The following is a 17307-nucleotide window of genomic DNA, read 5'->3' as shown; positions in this document are numbered from 1 at the left end:
GGCGGGCGGCCGGGCGCGAGGGGGCCGCCGCCTCCTGCAGGGCGCCCTGGGCCGGCGGGGCCACGGCCCGCGCGTGGGTGGGGGCCCCGGGGGCCGGCGGCCCTCCCTGCGGGTTCGAATCCGGGGGCTGGCACCTGGCGGCGCTAGGCCCTCGGGCCGCGCCGGTCGCGGTGCTGGCAGCCACCATTTGGCGAGCGTTTGCCGAGGGTCGGGTCTCGCGACTTGTTCGCCCTGAGTCACCCGAACAGCGGTCCCGTGTGACAGAATCCGTAACCCCATTTTACGGAGCAGGCGATTGGGGCCTTAGAGAGCTCGCCCAAGGTCACGCATCTCCTAACCGCCAGAGCCGGGATTCAAACCCGCCGCGTCCTCCTCCGGGACCGTCGCTCTTAACCACTGCCTCCTCTTCCCCCAAGTTCACTGATGCACCTGCTTGAACCTCAGTGTCCTCAGGAGGGGTATTGGCAATTCCAGTGGTGGTTTGGGGCTTCACTGAGAAAATGTCCCTAAAAGCTCCTGGCACGCTGCCTGGGACGCAGTAAGTGCTCGAGGAGTGACGGCTCGTCACGGAACACGTAACGCACATCTAAGAAATAACGCTTGATATCGTCTGTCTCCTTCAGGATTTGTGGGTGGAAGGCAGGCATGGTCAGACCCATTTCACTGACTGGAAAGCAGAGACAGGACGTGTCTCCCTCCACGTCTTTCGGCCAGTAAAAGCAGCCAAGCTGGAGCCCAAAGCCAGGTGTCCTGACTCCCAGCGGGGGGCTCCCTGCACCAACCATGAGCCGCCTGCTCTGGAAGAGGGTGGCCGGCGCCACCACCACCGTCGGGCCAGGGCCAGTTCCAGCTCCGGGGCGCTGGGTCTCCAGCTCCGGCCCCGCCCCCGTCCCCAGCGACGGGCAGCCGCCGCCGCCGCCGCCGCAAGTGCCATCCTCGGAGGGCGGGCAGCAGCGGTACAACCCGTTGCACATCCAGATGCTCTCGAGAGGGCTTCACGAGCAAATCTTCGGGCGCGGCGCGGAAACGCCCGGCGAGGCCGCGGTGCGCCGCAGCGTCGAGCACCTGCAGGAGCACGGGCTCTGGGGGCAGCCGACCACGCCCTTGCCGGACGTGGAGCTGCGCCTGCCGCCCCTCTACGGGGGCAGCCTGGACCAGCACTTCCGCCTCCTGGCCCAGAAGCAGAGCCTGCCCTACCTGGAGGCGGCCAACTCGTTATTGCAGGCCCAGCTGCCCCCCCGGCCCCCGAGCTGGGCCTGGGCGGAGGGCTGGACCCGGTACGGCCCCGCGGGGGAGGCCGTACCCGTGGCCATCCCCGAGGAGCGGGCCCTGGTGTTCGACGTGGAGGTCTGCTTGGCAGAGGGAACTTGCCCCACATTGGCGGTGGCCATATCCCCCTCGGCCTGGTAAGTAGGGGCCGGGCTCGGGGGACTTAGCACAGGTGGGGAGCCCAGCTTAATATTTCGGGTCAGTGAGCATTTACTGAGCTCCCACTACGTGCCTTGCGGGTGCTTTTCTAGGGACTGCGGATTCCGTGGTGAACTAAAGTAGGCTTGACCCCAGCTTTCACAGAGCTTACTTTGTGGTGGGAAGATCCAGGCAGTAAACAAACACCCAAGCAAATGGCAGGTGGTGATAGGGGCTATGTGGAGAACAACAGTAGCTTGTACTGGGGATCCTAGGGGAGACCACTTGAGGCCACCTTGATTCGGTGCCTTTCCCCCTCCCCTAATAGCTTCCTGAGAAGTTAGTCCAAGACATTTGAACAGTGTTTCTATTTGGGGACACTATTGGTTATCGTGGGCAGGAGAAATCTCCCTTTTGCGGGACTGTCCCAGATGGTACAAGGCATTTAGCGTCCCCAGCCACTCCCTTAAATGCCAGACCCAATATCCCTGCCACGTCGCCACACACACTCCCACCCTGAGGTAGCAGGTTGAGAGACATTGCTTCCTGCCCCCAGCCTCCCAAACAGGCATTTTGGTCCCCAAAAGGTATATCCAAATCTCTCTCTCTCCTTTTTAAGTAACTTTCTAAGTGCTACCCACGTTTCTTTTTCAAACAATGATGGCAGTCCTGTTTCTCCCCTTTTTTATTCTTCATTCCAGGATTAAAATACTATTTACAACCCTAATGCTTTCAGGCATGGCCAGCACAAAAGTTAGCAGTTTCTTTATTCCTATTGGAAGCTACATCTTTGTAAAGAAAGCTGCGAAATGTTAAATATGCAGTTGAAAATGGTGAAAACATGGCTAAATAGATAAGGTAGGCATTAATGGCTGACAAGAGCACAACCAGATTCTGCATTGATTTAGTTCCAGTTGAGAACCTCAGTGCTTACTATGTGACTGGATGGTCCGAATAGAGGGAGTCCCGCCCCCCATTGAGAAGAGACAGCAGGCTGTGGTGGCCGAAGGGAAATTAGGAAGCGAGTGACAAGAAAGACTTGCTTTTTGATCTCTCAGTCATTTTTGGCCATTTTACCTCAAGTCCCCTTTTCTCCCTCCTCCTCCTCCCTCTCCCTGTCCTCCCCATCCTCTCATCCTCATTCCGTTCCTGCCACTGGTCCTGGCAGCACTGCTCAGGAGTCCCTGCCGAGGCCTGGGCTCCCCCGGGAGCCTGACCGGGGTGGGGGGTGGGGGTACCGGATGGGGCCCTCCGAGCAGTCCTGTGGCTGTGTAACCTCACGTTCCAGGCCAGCCTGAAATTTCGGAGCAGGGGTGGGGGGGCGGGGGGTGCAGCTTAGACATCCCACGGAGCAGCTTCCCAAAGGCTGTGGCTGAGGACTGTGGTCGTCACACTAGGGGGGGGGACATCACACACAGGTGTAGAGAGTTAATGGCATTGGCCTGAACCTTCTTGAACGTACCAAGCGTGTTTGCATGTTGGCTTGTTTATCACAAACGTGTAGTAAGACGGTTCTGTGCAGCTACAGACCTGGATCTTGACACCAGTCTGGCCTTTTTATTGCACCTGCAGTTCCTGCCGTCACCATAGCCTCAAACATTTGACATTTTCCAGCCTCTTCTTCGGTGTTGTTTGTAAGGGCTCTGGAGGGGGAGGCGGTTGCAGCCTGAGCCCCCGAGTGTGTCGCCATCATTTGGAGTGTGAGTTAGACGTTAGCAGGTTTCAAACGAGGAACTGTTTTCTGCCGGGAGCCCCCTCCCCTGTGGAAACCACTGTTGTGTTTGTTGAAACTCTGGAGGCAAATGCCCCCCCCCCCCCCCCGCCCCGCAGGGTTGCCCAGAAGCTCCTGCCCAGCTGCGGCGGCCACATGCGGCCTCGTCACTCCCCCTGATGCTGAGTGGCTCTTACCCTTTGGCGTCATCTGCGGTTCACTGTGGACTTTTCCTCAGTGGCCGTTTCCCCACACTCATCCTCATGGATCTTGAGCACCCTTCAGCCTTTTTCCGGAGTCGGGGTTAGGCGCCTGCAGGCAGCGCTCTTCCTCTGCCCTCCCAGCCTGCCCCAGCCCGTGGGTGGCCGGCCCCTCCAGGCCCCTCCAGGCCTCTCCAGGCCCGCACTTGCCCTCGGCTCTCCCGGGGCGGCTCAGAGAGGCCCAGCACCTGTTCCAAGGTGCGTGATGTGCTCTTTGTCCTTCAGAATCTTTCCAGCCGTTCGATGATTCATCCTGTACATGTGCAGCATTTGTCTTTTTCTTTTCTTTTTTTTTTTTGCCACTTTTAACCAGAAAAAAAAAACTTGCCACTTTGGATTCGGTTGTAATTGTCTGTCTCCCTTACTAGCGTTTTGACCACCTGCTGTTTGGTGCTTATAGACCCGAGGGGTAGACAGTGCCCGTAAACAGCCCAGACTGAACGCTGGACCCAGCAGACACCTTGGCGGGGTCCCGGCCGGGTGCCCGGGTAGGACACCCAGCGCCGTGGCGTTTAGCTCCCACTTTTACCTGTGGAAGGGAAAAGTAAAGGCGCTTTTGTGCTCTCCCTCACACGGGGCCCACCCGCTCTCCGGCTCTGTGAGGGTCGGGAGCACCCCCAGGTCTTGCTCGGTTCCAGCTGCTAGCGCGGGAGCCGGCTCGCGGCGGTAGGCGTGCGGTGGGTGTTGCGGAGCGGAAGTGTGCCGCCTCTGTGCCGAGCCCGGCTGCCTCTCGCCTCCCTCAGGTATTCTTGGTGCAGCCGGCGGCTGGTGGAAGAGCGTTACTCTTGGACCAGCCAGCTGTCGCCGGCTGACCTCATTCCTCTGGAGGTCCCTGCCGCTGCCGGCGGCCCCACCCGGCGCAGTTGGCGGGAGCAGTTGGTGGTGGGGCACAACGTTTGCTTTGATCGAGCCCATATCAGGGAGCAGTACCTGATCCAGGTAAGGTTCCTGGGGCCAGTGGGGTGGCCTAAGAGCTGATCCCGGGGGCTAGGGAAGGCATTGCTTTTCCCGGTCACCGTCGCCCTCGTCTTTGTAGCAGCTGCGGGGGCCCCCTGTTGACCGGTCCTGCCCTGCCCCTGGTCCCTGTGCCCAGCTCTTCGTTCCCCAGGACTTGCCTGGTACAGGACCTGAGTTGTCAGGGAGTACTCCTACCCCTTCTCTCCGTGTGCAGTTTTAGAGCTTAGCGTGGGTCTGTGGAGGCTTTGAGCCGCACAGCCTGGGCTCACATCCTGCCTCAGCCAGAGACAAGCAGCGTGAGCACCTTCACGTCCCTGAGCCTCAGGTCCTTATTTGCAAAAAGGGGGAGCTAGCAGAAGCCACGTGGCAGGATTGCTGGGGAGGTTTGAACAGTGCATCCTCATAACCACCCCAGCAGCAAGGCAGGCCAGAGGAGGGCAGCCTTGTTGACCTAAACAGGGCTACAGAGCTTGAGCGGCAGGGCTGGGGTGGAGGCCGAGCCCGGGAGCTCAGAAGGCCTTGATTTGGCCCCTCTGTTCCCAAGGCAGCCCTCGGAGCTGTTGCTGGATGCTGGGAAGGACTTGTGTGTTGGGATTGAGCCGGGCCTGTCCCTTGGAGGGTGGCTAGGATGTGGGAGGGTGAGCCTGTCACGGCCGGAGGGCTAAGCGTGAGCAAGCCTGAGTCTTTAGTGTTGGATGGCCGTGTGATGAGAGGAGGCTGAGGTGGGGCTGGTGGGGTGACACCACTAAAGCAGTGCCGAGTGGCCTCAGCTCCAGCTTCTCTCCTCCTCAGGGCTCCCGCATGCGCTTCCTGGACACCATGAGTATGCACATGGCCATCTCAGGGCTCAGCGGCTTCCAGCGCAGTCTGTGGATGGCAGCCAAGCAGGGCAAGCGCAAGGCCCGGCACCCCACGCAGCGAGGCCAGAAGTCCCCACACAAAGCCAATGGCCCAGTGGTGAGAGCTCACTGCAGGAGGCTGGAGGAGTGGGGCGCTTGGGACTGCCTTAACCAGCCTGCCTGTCCCGAGGCCGAGCTGATCTGGATCCCTTGCTGTGGCCCCCAGATCTCATCCTGGGACTGGCTGGACATCAGCAGTGTCAATAATCTGGCAGACGTGCACGGCCTCTATGTGGGGGGGCCTCCCTTAGAGAAGGAGCCTCGAGAACTGTTTGTCAAGGGTAGCATGAAGGACATCCGTGAGAACTTCCAGGTACAGTGCTGGAGAGGGGCTCTGGGGGCTGGGCCGTGGCAGCCCCTAGCTGACCCCAGGGAGCATAGCTGCCCGACCTGACCCCGAGGCCCGGCGATGGCAGTGGGATGGCTGCCCACCCAGCGCCTTCCTGTCACCTGTGCCAGGACCTGATGCAGTACTGTGCCCAGGACGTGTGGGCCACCTATGAGGTCTTCCAGCAGCAGCTACCGCTTTTCTTGGAGAGGTGAGGGGGAGCCCCGATGGGAACCCCAGGGGATCCGCAGGGTCCTGGTACCTGGGTCCTCTGTCAAAAGGTGGTGCCGGCTCTTTCTCAGCCTGCGGACCTTAGCCTTTCTGGGTTGAAAGATTGGAGCCATTGAGTGGAGTGGTGGCACCTGGGTCCTGGACTCTGGGTTTCTACGGAGGCCCTGGAGGGGAGGGAGGGCTGTGCTGGAGTCTCATGTGCGTGGTCCTGGGTGATTCAGCACCCTCTCTGTACCCAGATCCTGAGCCCAGGGCTTCACATCCGTCTTGGTCCTGTTTGCTAGGGAGTTACTCTTACGGTGTGGCCAGTCACAAGCATCACCTAGACCTGGTTCGCGTTGACTGTCCTACCTAACTCATTTGCTGTTGGGCAGGTCACTTGGTTTCTCTGAGCCTCAGTGTTTTTGTCTGAAGCATACACAAAGAACACTTGAGCACCCCAGTTGTGAGGTTTGTCTGCGATCTAGCATAGTGCCTGGCACTTAGTCGTGACTCAGGAGATGACACCTGTTTTTGCTTTTACCTATAACTGCCACGTTCCCCCTGAGGACGGGATGGTACTGTAGCCACTTGGTAGATAAAGGAACTGAGGCTTAGAGAGGCGAAGCGCCTTACCCAGCATCTCATGGCTCCGAAGGGCCCGAGCCCCTGGTCCGATGCCCGAGCTCCGCCACCTGTGTGGTTGGGTTGAGGCTCGCCAGACCGGCTCAGGGTTTGGGCCCAGGCCTTGCCTTCTGTGGCCATTTTTGACCGTCCCGGTGTTTGCCCCCCTCTCCCCCCAGGTGCCCCCACCCGGTGACTCTGGCTGGCATGCTGGAGATGGGGGTCTCCTACCTGCCCGTCAACCACAACTGGGAGCGGTACGTGGCGGAGGCGCAGAGCACGTACGCGGAGCTCCAGCGGGAGATGAAGAAGTCGCTGATGGAGCTGGCCAACGACGCCTGTCTGCTGTGCTCCGGACAGAGGCAGGCAGGCCTTGGGGGGTAGGGTCCCGGTGAGTACGGGCAGGCGTGGCCTTACCCGCCCCGGTGGCCCGGCTCTGTAGGTACAAGGAAGACCCCTGGCTCTGGGACCTGGAGTGGGACCTGCAAGAGTTTAAGCAGAAGAAGGCAAAGAAGGTGAAGAGGAAGGAACCACCTGCAGCCAGCAAGTTGCCCATCGAGGGGGCTGGGGCCCCTGGGGATCCCGAGGATCAGGAAGGTGGGGAACATGGGCGGGAGGTGGGGCAGGGATGGTCCCTGGGAAGGTCCTGGGACCCAGGGGGCCGTTGGAAGGGGTCGCTCCGGCCTTCCAGAGATGAGTAGGCTGTGGGCAGGTCTTCCGGAGAGACCCTTCTGGTCCTGATGGTTCTGCCCCACCCTGTGCAGACCCTGGCCCCCCCAGTGAGGAGGAGGAGGTTCAGCGAGATGGCATGGCTCGCGCCTGCTTGGAGCACCTGAAGGGGACCGCAGAGGTCCTGCCCAAACGGCCTCAGCACCTTCCTGGACACCCTGGGTGAGCCCCAGCCCCTCATATATCCAGAGTCTACCCTTGTCCTCCCTTGTCCTGGGCCCCAGCACCGGGTAGTGTGGGGGCGGCCCTTACTGACCTGCTGCCGTTCGTTCTCTCTTCCAGTCATTTGCTCACTTGACCCCTGGCTCACTGGTCTCATTCAGTACAAGTGCACTGAGCGCCCGCTGTATGCTGGGCCCACCGCGGCCGCTTGGGGCACAGATAGGAACAGTTTCTTTCCTAGGAGCTAGGCATGAAAACCACCCCGTGCAGCTGGTCTTTATATTCATGATGAGAAGGAAGAGTGAGCAGGGTTGAGGCAATACCTAACTCTGCCTGGAGAAATGAGGGAGGGCTTCCTTGAGGAGGGGATTTTTAATTCGAGCCTCACGGACTGGCAGAGATGAGAAAATAGGGGCAGCCAGGGTGAATAGCAGGGTGCGGATTTGGCACTTCCAGGACCCTGAGAGGGTGGTCTCCTTAAGTTGGGTGCTTTACTTGCCTCACCTTCGGGTTGGCCGTGGTGAACAGCATGTGAGAGATGGGGCTGTGAAGGCCCTGGTGTGTCCCTGGAGCTGCGGTGGGGCAGATCGGCCGTCTCCTCTGGCCAGTTACCTGTACGGAATGGGGCTTGGGAAGGAGCCCAGTGCTGCGCCATGCCTGTGGGCCCTGGCTTCTGACTAGTCCGGTGGGCCTGGCCTAGGATCTTCTTTTTCAGATACTTGAATTATTCTAGGGGACTTCATGGGGGTCATGGGTGTACCCCCAGAGGGAGGAGACTGTGACTATAGGCTGAGGTCACCAGAAAGCCTCGGGGCTTTGAAGGGGGGGGGGGGGGGGGTGAGGTCACAGGAGAGGGAGCCTGGCTTGCTGTCACATGCTGTCCTCCCCCCACCACGGTAACACTGCTCTCCTCTGGCGGGGCGTAGGTGGTACCGGAAGCTCTGCCCCCGGCTAGATGACCCTGCATGGACCCCGGGCCCCAGCCTCCTCAGCCTGCAGATGCGGGTCACTCCAAAACTCATGGCGATGACCTGGGATGGCTTCCCTCTGCACTACTCAGAGCGGCATGGCTGGGGCTACCTGGTGCCCGGGCGGCAGGACAACCTGGCCCAGGCGCCCGCGGAAACCGCCCCGGCCTCGGCTGGGGTGGCCTGCCCCTACAGGTCAGGCTCAGGCTCAGGGGAGGAAAGGGTGGGGTCTAGGGACCCCCTCCGCTTGGTGCGGAGAACCCAGGCCCGGCTCCGGCCAGTGGGATGAGCCGGGGTCTGAGTGTCTGGGTGTGAGTCCTTTCTTCCACGGCTGCCCTTCCCTTATGGGGTACGAGCCCCGCGGGGGCTTGGAGGCCTGAGGCCCTGCCCCTGGGGCCGATGGCTCGCCTCCCTTCTCGGGAGCGTGTGGGGCGGGGGCTGTTGGAAGCAGCAGGGGGGATGGGCCGTGTTCCTTTGTGTGGAGCTTATTGGGCGCTGGTCCTACTCTGAGATCCGAAACCTTTCGCAGCGCTCCCTCGTGTGTTCGCGGAGAGAGTGGTTATCCACATTGGGCAGTTGGCAAAGTAAAGGCCTAGGGCAGTGCTTTGAGTTGTCTGAGATCCTAAACCCCGAGCTCTGGACAGGCGGGTGTTGGGGACAAGCCATGGCACCTGACGTGGCCCAGGTTGGGAGGCCCGGCTCTGTAGGACAGCCCGAGTCACCTGTGGGGCCCTTGGGACAAGGGGGGGGGGCGGGGTCCAGCGGGGGCGGCCCCTCCGCTCCCAAAGCTTTCGCAGGGGAGGTGGCAGCTGCGAGCTGGCGAGGAGCTCAGGTTTGGGTCAGACCAGCCCTCGCACCCTCGCCTGCCACCGGCGTGTTGTGCTCTGCTTGCCATTTGTCACTCCCTGTCTGAAAACCCCGGGGAGCGCTGTGGCCTTTGCCTCCGAGTGGGTGCCGAGGCCTAAGCAAAGGGACTTGCGGGAGGCCCGGCGGGCCACCTGGAGCGGAGCGGGCCCCCGGTGACCAGGCTGCTCCTGCTGTTCTCTGCCCAGAGCCATCGAGTCCCTGCACAGGAGGCACTGTCTGGAACAGGGGAAGCAGCAGCCGGAGCAGCCCGCAGGCCTGGCGGAGGAGTTCCTGCTCACTGACGGCGGCGCCATGTGGCAAACGGTGAGGGCGGCCCCGAACCTGGGCTCTGGAGTCCTGCTCCCTCCCAAGGACGGGCGGCGCCCCGGGCCGGGGGTGGGGAGGGGGCGGCAGGGGGCACTGGGTGGCTCGCCCCGGGCTGGCCCCCCTGCTTCACTTCCTGGGCACGTGGGCCCATCCAGGTGGAAGAACTGGGCTGCCTGGAGGCCGAGGCGGAGGCGGAGGCCAGGGCGGAGCGCTGCGGAGCGGCAGTCCCCGGTCAGCCCCCGGCTCTGGTGAGCGGGGCTTCTGCTCTCGGGTTGGCTGGGCGGGCGCTCGGCGGGCGCTCGGCGGGCGCTCGGCGGGCGCTGGGTGGCAGGGCTCTGCTCTTGTGCCCAAGTAGCTCTCCCCCCGCCAGACAGTTCCCAGGGTCCCAGGGACGGGGGGTGGGGAGACGCTGCCTTGCCCTTGGGTGGCCCTGCGTTTGTTGGAGGCCAAGGAGGGTGCCGTTTCTCAGCTCGCCGTTGGCTGCCTCAGGCCCTTTTCCCATGCCCTACCCCGTGGCCCTCGCCGAATGCAGGTGCTGGAGCAGGGCCTCATCTAGGTGTGTGGCCCCCACAGACTGCCGCTGGTGACCCCAAAGCCAGCCAGCCAGCCTATCACCATGGCAACGGACCTTACAACGACGTGGATGTCCCCGGCTGCTGGTTCTTCAAGCTGCCTCACAAGGTGTGTGTCCTGGTTCACGCCTGTCCCGCGCTGCCCTCACGGTGGCCGGGGCCCCGGGTCCCCAGAGTGACTCAGCCCAGAAGCGCCCTTGCGCAGGAATGACACGCCCGTGGTGGGGCAGGGCGTGGTTCCAGACAGTTCCCCATCTCCGAGGCTTTGCCCCCTGAAAGTTTGGTGGCGAGGGGCGTGGTGGTGCGATTAAATGACGGGGCCTGTCAGGTGTCTGTCACCATGTGTGTTACGTGATGGGTTCTGACCGATGGCAGTCGGTTACCCGGGTCCACCTCAGTTCAGGAGCCGATGATCTTCCTGCTGACGTGTCCTCGGGAGGTCACCAGTCGCCTGGGGCTTTGGCACCGTGCTTGTCGCCCACCTCACTTCATCCCCTCACCAAGGCGTCTTAGCATCACGTCAGCACAGGAAGGGCGGAGACCGTACATGAGATGTTTTGAGAGACAGAAGCCACTTTCGCGGAACTTTTATTGCAGTTTATTGTTACACTTCAGTTTTATTAGGTATTTCCCACCACCCGCTGTGCGTAATTTGTTTTATCATAAACACATACGCGTAGGAAAACCGAGCTTGTGTGGGTCAGCACTCTGCGGTCTGAGGCATCTGCTGGGGATCTTGGAACGCACCCCACAGACCAGGAGGGACGGCTGCCTTGCGGAGGTAGCCGGGCGTGTTTGCGTCCCCGTGCGCCTGTGCGCGCGTGCGGGCTGCCCTCGGGTCTGCCCCGGACTGCTCTGCTCGAGCTTCTGGGCTCCGTGGTGGGCAGAGCTGAGGTGCACAGGGCTCGATGGGTTCCCTCGTCAGGGGTCTGCCGCCAGCTTCCAGCCGCTACTTCCTTTGCCCTTTCAGGATGGTGGCAACTACAATGTGGGCAGCCCCTTCGCCAAGGACTTCTTGCCCAAGATGGAGGATGGCACCCTGCAGGCCGGCCCGGGAGGCGCCAGTGGGCCCCGTGCCTTGGAAATCAACAAGATGATTTCTTTCTGGAGGAATGCCCATAAGCGAATCAGGTGGGCCACCGTGGGAGGGCGCGGACATGTCGTCTGTGCCCTGGCCAGGTTACGGCAGCCCTGAGACCCCCTTCTCCCACCTCCCACCCAGGGGCCCCAACACCCCGCCCCATGCTGCCCTGGAGGGGCAGCTGCAGTCTCGGGCTCGGCTGCTCATGGTTCTCGAGCCGTGTGACTGCGGGCAAGTCCCTTTTCTTCCTAGCCTCAGCTTCCGGGGTTCTGTAGAAAGGGGCGTGGTAGGGCCTGGAGGGCGGAGCTGCTGGAGCCTTGGATGTGGCCGAGGAGCGTGGAGGGCAGCTGGCCCGGGACCCGAGACTGACGATGGCGGGGGGCCACCCCACTGCCCTGGCTGCTGAGGTCCGCCCCAAGTGTGGCCGAGGCCGGACTCCTCCCAGACACTCTGGGTTAGGGCAGAAGCTATGTGGGAGGCCTGGCCGGTTCTCCACTGGCGTTCGTATGCTCCTGGCTGGTAGATGCTAGGGCCCCAGGCCTTGGCCATGTTACGGCCCACCCTGAATGAAGTCAGTGGGAAGAGGGTGAGGCGGGGCCGGGACGAGGCGCAGTAGCCCCCAAAGCTGGGCGTGGGGGTGGATTCTGCTTCTCGGGGCTGTCCTAAGCCTCAGCCCCTCCGTCCGCACAGCTCCCAGATGGTGGTGTGGCTGCCCAGGTCGGCTCTGCCCCGTGCTGTGACCAGGTACGGCCTGCCAAGTGGTTGTGGGGACAGGAGAACTGAGGGGGGCGGAGGACCTAGGAGCACAGCAAGCTGCCGAGACTCCTGCTCTCCCCCACCCTGCCAGGCACCCCAACTACGACGACGAAGGCCGCTACGGGGCCATCTTGCCTCAGGTGGTGACCGCCGGCACCATCACCCGCCGGGCTGTGGAGCCCACGTGGCTGACCGCCAGCAACGCCCGGGTACGTGCCCTCTGCACCGCGGGTCCCTGCTCTTCCTCTCCTGCGTCTCTCAGAAACCGGGGCGCACCGGGGCACAGAGGGCGCTCAGTGAGGAGCGTGGAAAGGAGCGTAAGGTCTGGGGCGGGCAGGACTCCGGTTCGGATCTAGCTCCGCAGCTCTTCGGTTCCTTCCGCAAACTTGACCCGAGCCCCTCCTCGTAGCCAGACGCTGACGAGGCGTGATGTGTGCAGTTGTGGAGTGGAGATGGGGCCCCGGGGGTCAGGCCGGGCGTGGAGGGAGGGGTTCCTGACCTGTCACCCCCCACTGCTAGGCGGCCGTCCCGGCCACACGTGGGAGTGGAGTTTGGGGCAGCTCTTGGCATTTCCTGAAAGCAGCCCCTCAGGAAAGGCCCAGCGTCCTCAGCCAAGCCTGGCTGCACGACTGGGGTGGGAGGAGTCTCACTGGGGTGTCTGGGTAGGGCCTGACCTCCGTCTTCTGCAGCCTGACCGAGTGGGCAGTGAGTTGAAGGCCATGGTGCAGGCCCCGCCTGGCTACGTGCTCGTGGGCGCCGACGTGGACTCACAGGAGCTGTGGATTGCCGCTGTGCTCGGAGACGCCCACTTCGCCGGCATGCACGGTGAGCGGGAGCCAGGCCGGGCCAGAGCCGAGGCGGCCGCGTTGCTGGCAGGACGTTTCCGAGCCGCCTTTCTCACACCTGCCTCCCTCCGCAACCCCCCCCCCCCAGGCTGCACGGCCTTTGGTTGGATGACACTGCAGGGCAGGAAGAGCAGGGGCACCGACCTACACAGTAAGACCGCCGCGACCGTGGGCATCAGCCGGGAGCACGCCAAGATCTTCAACTACGGCCGCATCTACGGGGCGGGGCAGCCCTTTGCTGAGCGCCTGCTAATGCAGTTCAACCACCGGCTCAGCCGGCAGGAGGCAGCCGAGAAGGCCCAGCAGATGTACGCCGTCACCAAGGGTCTTCGCCGGTGAGGGGCCCTCCTGCATCCACTCACCCCCAGGGCCTTAGGCCTGCTCTGCTCCCCTTTCCCGCCCTCATCCCGTTTCCCTTTCCCCGTTACCTGAGCCCTCTCTCGGCCCTTCTCCCAGCTTCTGGCCTGGCTGCAGGATGGTTGGCTCTGGGGTTGTGACGTTTGCGTATTGAATAACCTCGAACGGTTTTCGTCAGAGTTAAGGCTGGATTTTTGTGTTGCTACCAAGCGGTAGCACGTTCGCAGCTGCGGTGCAAAACGAACAGCGGTGCGGGGTGTGAGCTCCCACGCCCCCCGGGAGCGAGTGTGGGAAGCGGGCAGGGGTGGCAGGCTGCGGAGCCCTGGCGGCTGCAGCTTGTCTCCGGCGGCGGTCCCACCTTGTGTGCGCTCAGGGTCTTGGCAGGCTCCCGGGAGGGCTCCTGAAGCAAGGGTGAGGGAGGAGAGGGGCGTTTCCACCTCCCATAGGTGCACTCTGCCGGGGCCACATGTAGCCAGCGGGCCCCCCGGGGGGAGGCTGAAGGGTAAGCAAGTGATGGTGCAGGGGTGCAGCTGTGTGCTGGGGTGGGCGGGGAGCAGAGCGGTGATGACACAGGAGTTCGGGCCTTAGCTGAGACCTTTGAAGGCGTCCCATGGGGGTCTGGCCCGAGGGCACGGGGGGAGGGGAAGCCCCGGGGCAGCTCGGGCCTGGTGTTGGAGGGCGGGGGGACCTGAGGTGGTCAGCCTGGCCTGGCTCTACGTCGTCTTCTCCAAGTGCCCTTTTCCTTTCACGGAGTATCCCATTGCCTCCTGTCCCTCCCTTCTGGGGTCGGAGCCCTTGTGCCTCCTGAAGTAAAACATGGCGCCGGGGGGTCACCAGGCAGTTCCGTGTCTGTGGCACGAGGACACTGGGTAACAGTGCTGGCTTCTGTGTTGGACTTGGTCCCTCACTGGGCTATCACGGCGCAGCCCACAGGAGCCTGGGTTCCCGTCTGGCTTCACCTCTTCCTGGCACGTCACTTACCCCCCCTCAGCCTGTCTCCCCCTCTGAGGTAGAGCCCGTGCGGGTAGGCGTGAGCCCCGGTACCCGGGGACGCTGGAGCCCGGCACTAGGCGCACAGGCACTCCCACGGGAATGATGGTGGCGACACTGCCCCCAGGTATCGGCTGTCGGATGAGGGCGAGTGGCTCGTGAGGGAGTTGGACCTCCCCGTGGACAGGACTAAAGATGGCTGGGTTTCCCTGCAGGATCTGCGCAAGATCCAGAGAGAAGCTTCGAGGAAGTAAGAACCTGTGTATTACGGATGGAGGGAGGGTCCGGGCTGGCCCCAGGAGAGCTGGGATGCCGTTTGTAGCTCTGAGACGCTGAAAGGCAAAGCTTGCCCCCCGCCCCTTTTCTGTCTTGGTGCCCAGGTCACGCTGGAAGAAGTGGGAGGTGGTTGCCGAACGAGCGTGGATGGGGGGCACGGAGTCCGAAATGTTCAATAAGCTGGAGAGCATTGCCATGTCTGACACCCCGCGTACCCCAGTGCTGGGCTGCCGCATCAGCCGGGCCCTGGAGCCCTCGGCTGTCCGGGGGGAGGTAGTTCGCTGTCCTTGGAGCCCGGGGAGAGGGGTCACAGGGAGGGGTGAGGCTCCCGTGCCACCTCCCCACCATGGTGAGCCGGGCTGTGGCAGAACCCCTCTGACCTGCGGCCCCTGTTCCCCCAGTTCATGACCAGCCGGGTGAACTGGGTGGTGCAGAGTTCTGCCGTGGACTATTTACACCTCATGCTCGTGGCCATGAAGTGGCTTTTTGAGGAATTTGCCATTGACGGGCGCTTCTGCATCAGCATCCACGATGAGGTCCGCTACCTGGTGCGGGAGGATGACCGCTACCGCGCAGCCCTGGCCCTGCAGATCACCAACCTCCTGACCAGGTACGCGGGGCCCGGGGCCGCCCCGCTGCGGGCTTTCCCCAGGCCGAGCACGCTCTGTGCACTGGCCTCTCCCTAGCGATGAAGGTTTCCGTTTTTCTCTCTAGTTGGAACAAAAAACTGTCCTAAAAAGATTGGCCTCAACTTTTAAATGAGATTTTTGGGGTTTGAAAAGACTATAAAGCCAGACCAGATCATGGAGGTAGTGAGGTCAGGGAGGTGTTCCAAGAGCAGCTGCCATCGTGGGCTCCTCTAGACACACACCTTTGTTTGGAAAATCAAACGACAGAAAGCTTTTCTCAGTTCCTGCAAAATTAAGATGTTTTTCCTTCAGCGCCAAAAGTTTGTAATTCCTCGTTCACAATGTTTTCCGGCGGTAGGCTGAAACTCAGACATGGCTTAAAAATATTTTCTATGTTGAGCTATATTTTCTTGTAAGATTCCTAGTTTACATGGTTGAATTCAGTAATTATAGCTCCATGTCCGTCTGCCATTCGGAACTAGCTGGGAAGCAGCTCTGTCCTAAGGGGTAGATCACGTACCCGGTACTTAACACTGTCTCCACAGCCCTCTCTAACTTCCCCAGGGGGTCATGCCTGACTGAGCTGACAGAGGCCTCGTGTATTTGAATATTGAGTGGCTCAGGAAGGGCTTTTTTTTTTTTTTTTTACACCAATAAAGCAGGCTGAACTTTGTGGGGGAAAGGTGTGTTTCGAACCCCTAACTGCATGGCGGTCTGTCGGGGGGAGGGGCCGGGCCTGAGAGGAGATCGGGTCTCTCTTGCAGGTGCATGTTTGCCTACAAGCTGGGTCTGAATGACCTGCCCCAGTCAGTCGCCTTTTTCAGCACAGTCGATATTGACCAGTGCCTCAGGAAGGAAGTGACCATGGATTGTAAAACCCCTTCCAACCCAACTGGGATGGAAAGGAGATACGGGATTCCCCAGGGTGAGTTCATTACGTGTAGATTGTAAGGTGGACTCGAAAGTAGTCTCGGACCACAAGAGGTTGCGACAGCTGCTGCGGGCTGGTTCCAGTGGCTAGTGTGCCCCGGGCCCACAGTGAACGAGATGTTCACAGTACAGGAAGGAAGACACCAGAACTCCTATTTCTGGTGTGGTTGAAGAGAGAGTATTTATTTTAAGAAGAATTCTTGTATAAGGTCAAAGTGCATTCTTAGGTACAAACAACTGTGCTTTGAATACCAAACAAGTAAAACAGAAAGATACATTTAAAAAGAAAAAAGCTGAGACAAACTTACTTTATACAGAAAGACAGCAGACCCTCCCAAACAGCACCTCCCCCTCCCTGGCAGTTGCCCTGCCTTCCTCCCTGCTCCTTGCTGGCTCCTGGGCACCGCTAACCACTCTGCACGCTCTTTCAGGTGAAGCGCTGGATATTTACCAGATAATTGAACTCACCAAAGGCTCCTTGGAACCGTGAAGCCAGCCTGGACCGTAGCTCTGCCTGCAGGCCCCGGATTTGCTCCCGTGGAGCTCGGTCGGGGCGGCGCAGGCTCCCACACTCAGGCTCGCAGCTGTGCTTTTTGCAAAAGGGCTTGCGGGAGGCCAGCCCTCTTCAGTAGCAGGACCTGCCAAGAACGACGGCCTCCGAGGGAAGGTGCAGTGGAGTTCAGCGGGTTCAGAGCCAAGCTGCCAACAGCGGTGCAGGCACTAGGACAAGGGGGCACTGCTGCTTGTCGGGTCAAAAGAAAGCAGAAGCCCCAAAGTTCACATTAACTCAGGCATTTCAGTTCTTTTTTCCTTTTCTTCTTGGCTGGTTCTTTGTTCTGTCCCTCGTGCTCTGATGCAGTGCCCTAGCGGGGGAGAGAAGTAATGCTCCAATGTGATAAGCCTGCTCAGAGGCAGTGGAAATAAAAACAAAAATCCTTTATCTTCTCATCAAAGCCTGTGGTAGTCCTGCTTTCTCCTCCTTCCCACTCCTGGAAGGTGGTTCTGTCTGTGGAAGAAAAGGGAGGCCTCCCAAGGGGCCGAGCAGCCAGCGCTGAGGCCCTTCCTTGGGGCAGAGGCAGGGGGTGAGAGGACAGGCGCCTCCATGCCCTCTGTGAGCCCCCTGCCAGCTCGGTGACGGGACCGGGCACAGGACGGCCTAGAATGGGAGCTTCACACTTTTGAGAAGCCAGAAATGAGGATGTCTTAGTAAACTTCCATCTTGGACACAGCTGAGCTGCTGAAGCGTCTGGGAGCTCCCTGGGGTGTGCTCTGCGACCACCCAACTACAGGGCACAGGAGGCCGGGGAGCGGTGCGGGGGAGGGGGGCGGACAGTGGAGGAAGCCACACGCGAGCCAGGCGGCCGCACGGAGAGAGCTTTCACCAACTAGTCATTTTCTCATGGTTCAAAAGGGCACGGGGAAGACCCAAACTAAGAACTTGTG

At 61.3% G+C, this 17307-nt stretch overlaps 2 protein-coding genes across 3 annotated transcripts in view; one reads left to right on the top strand and one right to left on the bottom strand.

Moving 5' to 3' along the window:
- POLG (DNA polymerase gamma, catalytic subunit) overlaps positions 1–16812 on the top strand; it is a 17469-nt gene extending 657 nt beyond the window's left edge. Inside the window, exons 2-23 of the mRNA XM_044918338.1 lie at positions 624–1406; positions 4122–4317; positions 5128–5292; positions 5401–5547; positions 5694–5773; positions 6576–6758; positions 6839–6993; positions 7161–7287; positions 8214–8450; positions 9308–9425; positions 9584–9676; positions 10002–10109; positions 10971–11131; positions 11772–11825; positions 11929–12046; positions 12527–12662; positions 12771–13017; positions 14157–14279; positions 14410–14578; positions 14707–14915; positions 15699–15859; positions 16296–16812. Of these exons, the coding sequence (XP_044774273.1) occupies positions 784–1406; positions 4122–4317; positions 5128–5292; positions 5401–5547; positions 5694–5773; positions 6576–6758; positions 6839–6993; positions 7161–7287; positions 8214–8450; positions 9308–9425; positions 9584–9676; positions 10002–10109; positions 10971–11131; positions 11772–11825; positions 11929–12046; positions 12527–12662; positions 12771–13017; positions 14157–14279; positions 14410–14578; positions 14707–14915; positions 15699–15859; positions 16296–16354 (3669 nt within the window). The 5' untranslated portion in view covers positions 624–783 and the 3' untranslated portion in view covers positions 16355–16812. The remainder of the gene's footprint in view (positions 1–623; positions 1407–4121; positions 4318–5127; positions 5293–5400; positions 5548–5693; positions 5774–6575; positions 6759–6838; positions 6994–7160; positions 7288–8213; positions 8451–9307; positions 9426–9583; positions 9677–10001; positions 10110–10970; positions 11132–11771; positions 11826–11928; positions 12047–12526; positions 12663–12770; positions 13018–14156; positions 14280–14409; positions 14579–14706; positions 14916–15698; positions 15860–16295) is intronic.
- FANCI (FA complementation group I) overlaps positions 16203–17307 on the bottom strand; it is a 75541-nt gene continuing 74436 nt past the window's right edge. For both annotated transcript variants that reach the window (XM_021680664.2, XM_044918337.1), the window contains one exon: positions 16203–16727. In XM_021680664.2, the coding sequence (XP_021536339.2) occupies positions 16647–16727 (81 nt within the window). In that variant the 3' untranslated portion in view covers positions 16203–16646. The remainder of the gene's footprint in view (positions 16728–17307) is intronic.

The sequence above is a fragment of the Neomonachus schauinslandi genome, chromosome 9 (assembly GCF_002201575.2).
Source record: "Neomonachus schauinslandi chromosome 9, ASM220157v2, whole genome shotgun sequence".
NCBI lineage: Eukaryota > Metazoa > Chordata > Mammalia > Carnivora > Phocidae > Neomonachus > Neomonachus schauinslandi.
Note: the sequence above shows the minus strand (reverse complement) of the source record. Positions and strands in the feature narration are given on the sequence as shown.